General features: G+C 40.0%; 1 protein-coding gene across 5 annotated transcripts in view; it reads right to left on the bottom strand.

Moving 5' to 3' along the window:
- LOC308074266 (uncharacterized protein) overlaps positions 1-10957 on the bottom strand; it is a 42484-nt gene that overhangs the window by 30369 nt on the left and 1158 nt on the right. For 3 of the 5 annotated variants that reach the window (XR_013932079.1, XM_080413642.1, XM_080413641.1), the window contains exons 1-5: positions 10708-10837; positions 3940-3985; positions 1756-1915; positions 758-812; positions 95-176 (exon numbers count right to left, since the gene is read on the bottom strand). Coding sequence is in view for 4 of the 5 variants with exons in the window: in XM_080413642.1 (XP_080269768.1) it covers positions 95-176; positions 758-812; positions 1756-1915; positions 3940-3985; positions 10708-10743 (379 nt within the window). In the remaining variant the exon portion in view is untranslated. Of the gene's footprint in view, positions 1-94; positions 177-757; positions 813-1755; positions 1916-3939; positions 3986-10309; positions 10370-10707; positions 10838-10957 lie in introns of those variants that run through there. The other 2 variants (XM_080413644.1, XM_080413643.1) reach the window with 2 other exon arrangements.

Genomic DNA, 10957 nt, shown 5'->3' on the forward strand with positions numbered 1-10957 from the left:
CATACCACCTTCTAGGGTATTATTAAAACATTATGACCATTTTTTTACCTCAACAATCCCGCTATTTCGGCGGAGAACAGGACTGCAGACTTACCTACGATTGCCACTTTAACAGTGGAGATTTCTTTATTCCAGAAGTCTTTTCGTGTGTATGTTCCCTCATCCTCGAATGTCACCTGATAAAACAGAATGCAGCACAACGTCAACACATACTCAATGCCAACCGATACCAAACAGCAACGTTACTGTTATCTGTCACATTTTTTACTAGGGCTGGGCAATTAACAGAAAATGGTGGAGAAGCAGGTTTTTATTTTATATATCAGAATAATCTGCAAAATAATTATAATAGCTTTTATAACTGATTAACCATTATACTGTATTATACTTTGTTGGTGCTGTGCAAAAATAGCAGATCTATAGTGCGTGTCAAAAATCCTGAAGGGGCGTCAACAAGTGTCATTTGGTAGCGGCGGACATCTTTGTGGGGTATAAAACAGGTTGACTTAACATTGCCCCCCACAAGTATGGCTGCGGCTATCTATGCCACGCCCCCCCGTGGTGACGACGCGTTGGCACGCACTATAAGCTCTCGTGACACTTTGTGAGCTTGTATATCTGCTATTTTCACCATTAAAAAAATTGATTGTAATCGAGACAAAGGTTTTAAATTATCGTATTCAATGATATTGATTGAAGTCATATCGCCCAGCCCTACTTTCTACAATATGATTTGAAGGCATGGATTCATGGCCACCTTGTCGAGGTACCAGCGTCGGTCGCTGCCTGTTCCAGTCACTCTGCCTCTGCCTCTGAAGACACATTAACATGAAGTACTTTAACAGGGCAATACAGAACAACAACTTCACACAAACAATCTAATTTCTCAAATGTGTTCCAGCCATTCTTTATAAGGTTCAGTAAGGTAGCAAGCTGACTACGTGCGACTCGAAAGCCAGCTAGCCTATGTTCTTTTTTTGTGATGAATGCTATGAAGACGAAAACTTTTCAGATGGAAGATAAAGGTGTTAATAACCATTGCATGAAAACCATATCATCTACTGTAGGTACTACAGGTACAGATAAAACACTGTTTGTGCCTATATGCTCACATCGTAATCAAATATGTCCTAACTAAGGAATTAGTGGCACACATTGACGTGCACATAAAATAGCCATATAAAGCAGCAACGTGGTATTATGAAGCAAGTTCACTTCACCATTATTTCCCTGCGGTGCTAGCATACATACTAGAGAGCAATTTGGAGAAATTGCTAATCTGGGTGCCCTGATGCAAGTTGTGGATTATGGAGATTATGAAATTTTACTTGACGATTAATTGTCACTCAAATAATTGTGATTAAAGATTTAATTATGTTTCTGTCGTTGAACATTGGAACGTTATGGATATAAATCTCATTTCTGTTTCGCTTTTAGGCTTCGTAAAAAACGAACAGGGCAGATATGACAAATAACATACACATTATATTACTTTAAAAAAAAATCATTAATAGTGGAAAATCTGGAAATAGCCGATGCGTTTTGAGCTTGCTATTTTCACAATTTTGTATGTTTGAAAATATAAGGAAAATGTTAACATGAAAATGATTATGACGATTATGCCAATTATGCAATAAATAATTGCGATTAGGCGATTATGTAATAATTGTGACAGGCCTATCAATCAACCCCGACGCATATTTTCGGTGCACAACACAAAAACTCTTTGAGATGAAAATTTAAAATGGTCCCAACCTGTGAAAGTTCCTATCCTTCTCCTCCCATAGGACATCCACCTGGTAGCTACCGGCCGGAGTGAACTCCAGCCTCTCCACGTTCTTGGGCAGGTAGATCTTCAACTGGCGCCCGTGGGTCAAGCGCTCATGTTCGTCGCGCTCATGCATGCCATAGGAGTCTGATAAAGGCAGAAAAAGATGAAGATAAAAGAGGAGGTTAAAGGGAGTTACGAAACTCTAAGTTGATTGTTTAGTTTGTTTACCAGTTCAGGTTATAAAAACTACAGCAGATTAAACACTTGGCAGCTGCAGCTAATACAATTCATAATGGCCGTGTTAGATTTAACCAAAGATCCTTAACATATTAGATAGCCACGCCCAAGCCTCGTAACTAGTATGAAATGGTATACATGTCCGGTTTTCTAAGTCTGCGCGGTTTGACGCTAGGAACGTCCTATGATCACTGTTGCTAGATCTCGTGAGATCTCGTGTTGCTGACACCAAAAAGGTCTCGAACAAAGATCATTTCCTCCTGATTTCTCTTTTTGAAATCGACCATTTTAACCCATTTAGACCGGGAAAGTATCCGTGTCATTTTAGATTTCTTTGGCTATTTTTGAAAAATCGTGAAAATGTGTGCAAATCTTTGAATATATTTTTTTGAAGCGAACGTTTTTTGAAGCGAAAATTTTTGTTCCAGGGACCTCCAGAAGCAAAGATTTTAGTTAAAAATGTTGTTTAAAAAAACATATGTATTCAAAGATTTGCATAAATGTTCAAGATTCTTCTAAAAATAGCAGATCTACAAGATCGTAGCACTCGGGCTATGAGCTTGTATATCTGCTATTTTATGGTTATAGCAAACACAGAAGCGTTCCCGGGTCTTAATGGGTTAATGTCAACATGTCCTGAATATAATGATGTGGCTTGTGAAGAATGGGTCCAATATTTACTCACTACAATGACCATGGGGGAAACATAATCTGTGTTCACGTTCACTTCTCCCATTGGAATGAATAAACTCACAACCTACTTCTGGCCTTCTAAAGCGGTGGACCCCTACGTCACATAGATACAGGAAGTCAAGTGAAGTTTGCCAGTCTTGCTTTCTATTGATTTCTCTTTGATTTAGCGGTGCCCAGAAGAGCGCAGCCTATGCTTGCACACCAAATGTGCAGCATAGATAGTAGTTAACAGGTGAGTCAATGCCACACACTGACACACTTGTTGTTGCTTACATCACAGTGTACCATAAGGTCAGTCATATACAGTCTGCCACGTTTTTTAACCGTTTTTCACCTTAACTGGAAAGCAACTAAATCACCCAAGGGTTTCATTCCCCTTGTCATCTGTGGGGGGCTCCGCAAGCCCCCAGGACCGGGGGGATTTTGGAGCTAGAATGAACTAGCACTGTGACCTAAAGCTTAGCGCAGGGGTCTTCAGGCCAAGGACCACTATTTATCATCAGTGTTGTGTTAATTAATGTGTTGTGTTTATTTCAGACATTTAACCACTTAAAGGGATATTTCATTTCAAACATGTTTGGGGTAATTTTAACGTCTATTCAGGCTTTTGTGAGCACCCCAGACAGTTTCTAAGTTGCTTGATTCAGTATTTAGATATTTGATATACATTTTTGCGCCCCCTTCCTCTACAATCCCATTGTAACTTCAAACTCTATTTTAACCGTATTATATTCATTGAAAACACCCATCCTTTGTTCTGGTGACTGATATTGTCCTTCTAATACGTGAGGAGACCGTGTTTTCTCAATTACTTTTCAATTACTGAATTACTTTTAATAATTTTGGGGGAAAATGACCTCCCTGAAGCCAATTTTAATAGGAAAGATGTTGAATTTATTTTAAAAAAAAACATTTAAAAAAAAAAATCATTTAGAAAGTTTTTAATAACACAAAATCACAAATCTTAGTAATTTGGGGGTCCTTGACATGAAAACGAACCACTGGTGTACAGGGCTGAGTTATCCCTATGGTCATGGAGGGAGAACTGTCTGAAAAACATGCATTTTTCACTGGTAGCCAAAAGTGTAAATGTGATGTGTTAAATTAACACTCTGGATCGTACTGTGTGTGCATTATGTGTGTGTGGAGGCTGAGGAAACAAAGAAAAACAGTGTGGAAAGAGGAGTGGGCCAGGCAGATTCGGGGCTGAACAGATGACATGATGATAGCCTACTTACCCACACTGAGGGCAATGCCAAGCAGGATCACAAGACGCCACATCATCTGGAGAGAGAGAGAGAGAGAGAGAGAGAGAGAGAGAGAGAGAGAGAGAGTGAGAGTTAGTTTATTTATTTGTTTAACCCTTATTTAACCAGGCAAAGCGAGATTAAGAACAAATTCTTATTTGCCTTATGCCGACTTAATCTTGCTCATGTAAGTTAATCAAGTAATCAAGAAGCATTTTGAGGGGGGAACTTGTATATCAACGAATCTATACGGAAGGAATAAAACATTTTTATAATCCACTTAATTGATTAGTCTGATCAACCACTTAAAAGGCATAGTTCACCCCCAAAATGACTTTTTTTTCGATCGATTACACACCCCATGGAGACTTGAATTCATGGAGATTGTTTTGTTTTTGTCGCATTCCTAAGCCAATAATTTGATGACCGGCAGAGACACAAAGTGTCAACTTTGAGTCTCCTACCGGAGACATTAGCATCTTTCCACCAGTCATCAAATTATTGGCTTAGGAATGCGACAAAAACTAAAAAATCTCCATGAATTCAAGGCTTCATGGGGTGTGTAATTGATAGAAAATAAGATTTTTTGGGGGGTGAAATATCCCTTTAACCCTATACACAAGCTTGTAGATCTGCTATTTTCGCTATTTAAAAAGAAATTGCAATGGAGGCAAAAGCTTGAGATAGCATTGATTTGAAGTCATGCCAGCCTGCTGCCACCATTCCTCTGATAAAGTCATGCCGTCATGTGTAATTAATCTGCTGCCACCAGACCACACAATCTACACAAAGCACGCTCCGCTCACACAGGGGTGGACCCAGGCAACCACAGGCCATGTGACCGTCATGTGACCATCATTCTAATCTAGTCTATCTGTCTCCATGGCCTCTCTGTTGACAGTCTTCCAGAGGCGTCCGTCATTTCAGAGAAAAGAAATAAGGGGTGGCAGAAATAACATACAGTGTAAGTTACCATGAAGCCCCATTTCCAAAATACTGAAAATAGTGGATCTACAAGTGAGCTTGCAGTTCCACTATTTTTTTCCAATTTTTTGGCGGGGGGAAATGAAAATGTTCACCTATACCAGTGGTTCCCAAACTGTGGGTCGGGACCCCCAGGGGGTCCCCGATAAGCACATTTGCTTAATTTGCAACATTTGTTTTCTCACTCAACAGTAAACAAACCAACGTACAGTATAAGTGTACACAGGGTATCTTCACATTTCTAAAGTGACAATTTAAGGACTTTTAAGACTTTGTAATACCTCTAAAAAATAATAATAATAATAATTAAAAAAAAATATATATATATATATATATATATATATATATATATATATATATAAAATAAGACCATTACTGGGTCAAAAGTATACTATAAAAATGATCTAACATTGGCCAAATTGTCAAATATTACCTAAGAAATAAGCAAACATTTTGAAAATAGCCGATCTACAAGCTTACAACGCTCATTTATCTGTGGAACTGAGTCAAACTAAATGTAATCTCCTATTCTCCTACAACTGTCAGGGTTGGGGGTATACCTAGTTCAAATATGAGTATTTTGGAGGATCGCACCAGAAAAGTTTGAGAAACACTGACACATAGTCACATACTAATGACATGCCCAAATAGATGGATGCCAGGTTGAAAGTGGTTAATAAATGTACAGTATGGTTACAGACAAGAAGGCACATATCTATAACATGTGTCACATGGACGTCACATGTCTCAATCATGGAGCGAGATGCACTCAGCGTTGATCTAAAACTATGTTCAGAGTTGGGGAAAACATGTGCATAAAATAACAGAATTTGAGGTTAAATGTGAGCACTAGAGGGTGGCAATTGAGACCCCAATGATGCCCCTGTGCTCTTCCGCTACTGTATATGTGTATAATATATGTGGCATGTATGTTCACCTATTTTTTGTAGATGCCTGGATGTTGCACTGTATGGGAATCTGCAATGCCCACCTCGCTTCTTGTGTGTGTTTGGGTGTGTCTGCCAATCTGTCGGCATGTTTGTTTGTCCCTATTGTGTGTGTGCCCAGGGCATGCTAGAGGAGACCCCGAGGAATGTCTCTGTTGGCTGGCAGAGGAATTCCTAGACTGACTGCAGTAAAACTTCCCCTTCTCTTTCCTGGAAACCAACACTTAGGAACCTCTCCAGGCATGTAAACTTTATTACGCTCTACGAGATAGGCCTGCAACACTCTGGCATTCATGTGTATGCGCGCGCGCGCACACGCACACACACACACACACACACACACACACACACACACACACACACACACACACACACACACACACACACACACACACACACACACACGTTTGTATTACTATACTTGTAAGGACATCAACATTTTGGGACGTTGATTTGATGAATGCCATCTTTAAAATGTATGGCCGTTTTGACCATAACCCTAAAGCCGAAAATAGCCGAGCTACTGTACAACCTTGTAGATCTGCTATTTTCGGTGCATGACACCGGCATTCAACCAAGTATAAATCAGTCATAACTCCAGCCCTAACCCCTAAACCAAACCTCTAAATTCCTACAGTAATACAAACCCTTATCCCTCCCAACCTGAATATTTTCCTAATTTTAAGCCTACGGGTAAAGTCAGACGGAACTTTGGGAGGCTGAAAGACGCAGGGTGTGCCCGATTTGTGAAGTCTACAAAGCAGAGCAGCTTGTAGTGCACTGTCTTCACGTTGCTATGCAATCAGATATGCACCTGTCACTCACTTTCAGGTCCCTGCCCCCATCACACAAAACATAGTTTTTAAAGCAATATCTTTGCATGTGTACCGATTCACCATCGTTTTCTTAGCTACAGTCTTTTTAAGTAACAAAGTCCTACAGCTCCGGGTATGAAGCAACATGAAGCAGCCTCTTGACTAATCCGATTGGAGGAAGAGAGGAACAAGAACAAATGACATAAGTAATGTCATTGGGACTGGGATACCAGGTTGTAATTTAATGCGTGCCTTGAACCCTTTCCGACTCTCTTTTATTGGTAAATGTGTGTATATAAACATATATCCCATATCAAATCTCTTAATTACACCAACATTGTTCATGTGAAGCAGTTTGTTTATTTGATCCATTTATCGGTCAAAATGAATAGTTTGTTTAGAAACAAGCTGCGGCAGTCCTGTATGTCTGTCCTGTCCGCCCCGGAGGTCCCTCGACCTCCACGGGAGGGGGTCTTTCACGCCCAGGCCGGCCGGGGAGCAACGGACAGACTCGGGCCGGGCACCGTTGGATGTGCCTTGCCAGCCCGGATCCAATGAGCTGTCCCCTGTCCCGGTGTGACCGAAAGTCGTAGATCTACAGTACATGCTACGGCCAGCGATAGCCGCTCTGAGGAGCGCTGTGGCTGGCCACCGTGGCCAGAATAGCTTGTTTACAGCGTCCGAGATCTGTTACCACCCTTCCAGAGCATGGGAAGCGATAGCAGCAACGGGAAAAGAAGGCTGTCCTTCAACCATTCGAACCAATCATCAAAAAGATATAGGTATCCCAGTCAAAAAGCAGCCACGGTATCAAGCTTTTATCTGCTCCATATAGAATTGCTCTCTACTGGAGGCGCCCTGGTGGATAAAACGCACAAACGCAAGGTGTGCGCAACGAGCGGGAAGCCGCGCAGTGACAACAAAATGCTCTGTTCCCATTGAAAACCATTGATTGCAAAAAGACGCAGACACAGGTAGACACAAAGTTCGAAGTGTCTGTACCCTAACTCTTTTTTTTCTCTCTTTTCTTTTACCGTAAAACAACCATTTATCTTGTGAGGACATGGAAAATGGTCCTCACAATGGGCGTACGGCGAGATCACCTAACCCAGCATTTATCAATCTTTGACTTTAGCGTACGGCCCGCTCAGATCTCACGTCGTTGGCGTAAGGTCATTCCTGGGCTCAAATATAAGCCAATTTGTACACTCCATTGATAAATGAGGGCCAATGTCTATTTACTTGTGGAGGGGTTTGACTCTCGCAAGTATAGTAGTACAAGTACACACCCGACACCCCCCCACACACACACACACACACACACACACACTCAAAGACAGGCAAACACACCCGAGAACCGGCCCGTTATGTTGATTTTATAAGATAGCAGTCTTACAACTACCTTCTTTGTCTAAACATTTACACATGGAGCCAAAGATAAAGAGAGAAAGGTGAAGAGATAAGAGATAACCTTGTCAACTATTTAAGCACTAGCAACAGTCATTAAAAGCTTTGGTAAATGCTGTCACACTGCCTGTTAGTCGTGTGAATAATTTAATCATCAGAATCAGAATTTGTTGACTTATTAGCATGAGGTTTACACAAGGAATTTGCTTTAATTGGCAGTTGCATGAAAGCCGAGCCAGCATTAAATGATTAACACAGGAACACAGACAGACAGTGTGTGGAGATAAACACAAGACACAACATGCATTTCCTCTTTCCACTTTCCAGCAAGTAACCACCAGAGAGACAATTAAGACATAGCCTAACCACTCCTGGTGTCCCAATTTTGGGCATGTCATTATGAGCTTGTATATCGGCTATTTCTGAAGTTAATGAGAATATTCTTTTATGATTAACTGGTTCAGTGGTTAAGTGCTACTGTAGCATGTATTGCTTTCACTAAACTTCACTGATCACAGTTCAACAATAAGCCTCCATATATTTGTAATGAAATCAAATCATCCTTCTTAATATTTATGAATAAAAAAAAATTCGACAATAAAGCGTATGCCACGTCATTTCCCCACTTCCGTTTCCTAGTGCCCGACCAATAACTGTATCTGTTTGGCTGATATATCGGACATTATTTTATTACTTTTTATGGTTTGGCGGTTGGATGGTTGGTATTTGGCAATTATGCAGTCGTTGTGTCCTGATTTTAACCACTTTCAATCTGGAGTCTTCAAAAGTTTTCAAAAATAGCAGATCTACAAACTCACAACCACTCACTCATGTGATGTCTTTCAACAAGAGTTATATATATATATATATATATATATATATATATATATATATATATATATATATATATATATATATATATATATATATATATATAATGTTTTTCAAATTGATTTCAAGATTTTGTAGTTCTGTTTTACCAAATATCGTTAAAAACACAGTGAGTGTTCTAGGACTCTACAAAATCAGTATCGGCATTGGACCTAAAAATCTCTCATCAGTCGAGCTCTACTGCAGTCAGGTAAATAACTTTTACTGGAAACCAATTAGTCGAAGCCTATCTAGCCAATTGCTTAGCAGAAATGGAAATTGAAATGGTTTTAAATTCATGTTGGTGAACACAGCGCCTCGATTGGTTGAATTATCTCAAATACACTTGAAAAGCAACTTTTTACCAGGCGGAATTACAGACGTAGCTATTTAAGAGTGGAAGTGATAGTCAGACTTGAGAGACTAATGGAGAAGCAACAGAGAGATGCAGAGAAGATGACTCTAGTGAATTATTTATTAGATACAATTAGAAAATACTGTGAGAATATAAACAATATCTCGAGTTTGAATTTTTTTATATAGTTAAAATATCTAACATCCCTTTTAAGGAACGATATATGATGCACAGTGTGCCATGTTGCAGTGATCAATACATATCCCTGCCCCATTAATCAAGTCTAATGATCCAGGTAAATACAATGACAGTGCTTTTATTCTCCTGATATGCTCCATTGGTGTGGTCACTGCTAAGTGTCCCAAATAGTTCATTCAGTCATTTGGGGGGAAAGTGGATAGACCTCCTTTGCCACTGCCAGCCCACCACATTCTTTATTTGGCAAGACAGTCTTGTAGTCGGGGCCATCAAATAGAGGTGAATGTTACAATATTCCAAGGGCCTTGGGCTGGTATGGCAATTAAAAATGCCATGTTTTAGACAAGACATGTTGTACTTAAACCATTAATGGCTCTCAAAGTGGGGTCCAGGGACCCAAATGGACCCTTACAGGTCTGTAACCCTGAGTGTGTACAATGAGTACGCCCTCATAGTTATGGGGGTCCTTGAAATGAAAAGGTTTGAGAACCACTGTCCTAAACAATGGGTGTCCAGTGTGATATGCTGTCGTACAGGCCCATGGTTACAGGGGTGAAAATAAGCACAGATGTACAGTATACTGTAATGAGCCATTGGGCTTTTTTGAGTCATTCTTGTTTTTAGCTTTTTGCTGTCATTCACTTGGACAGCTTTTTGGTCCTAGACGTGAAGAATGGGAACACTAGACGTTGGACTAGTAGGATGGGATTTTGCTCATCTTAAAAGAAAGCCCTTTTTGAAATATTCAGGAGCAGTCCTGGAGGTACAGACTAGTATGCACTTACAATGTGGTGAGGTCAATGTAGTGTGAGTCAACCACCTTCCCTCACTATGTCTATGCTAGACTGCAGTAAGAACACAGGAATAACAGAAAACGGAAGGAAAAAAACTGTTATATAACAGAACCATACATAATGTGTTAATATGCATGGATGAATGAGCTGATAGTTATTTCACATTGTTTGATCATTGTAACCTATAATAATAACAATAATATAGAAAACAAACATGACCAAACATATTATGACCCAAAACATAAAAAAATATTAAAACAATATATATATTAATAATAATAGGCTAGATCAGTAATATATCGGAAATATGCCAATATTTCACAAATTCAACAGCATGGGTGGCTCACAGCTTCGCTTAATACTGACATGGCATTTTTACTGCAGCCTACCTGTTGAAAACAATGGGTGAAACACATCCTCTGCATCGTGTTGCCTGTGATTAAAAACACAACTCAGGCCATTAGAGGAAACGCCGAGGAGTTATGGCTTCTTCCTAACATTTCATATTCACAATAATAGACCTACAGTAGCAGGGCCCCTGCAAGCATAAAAGAGGGAGGTTCCTCTCCGTCCTCAGTTGGACGGCATCTCAGGACATGGAACAACTAAATAACACAAAGGATAGAAGACACGCCCGGC

This window comes from Gymnoscopelus braueri (assembly GCF_963280865.1).
Source record: "Gymnoscopelus braueri genome assembly, chromosome: 2".
NCBI lineage: Eukaryota > Metazoa > Chordata > Actinopteri > Myctophiformes > Myctophidae > Gymnoscopelus > Gymnoscopelus braueri.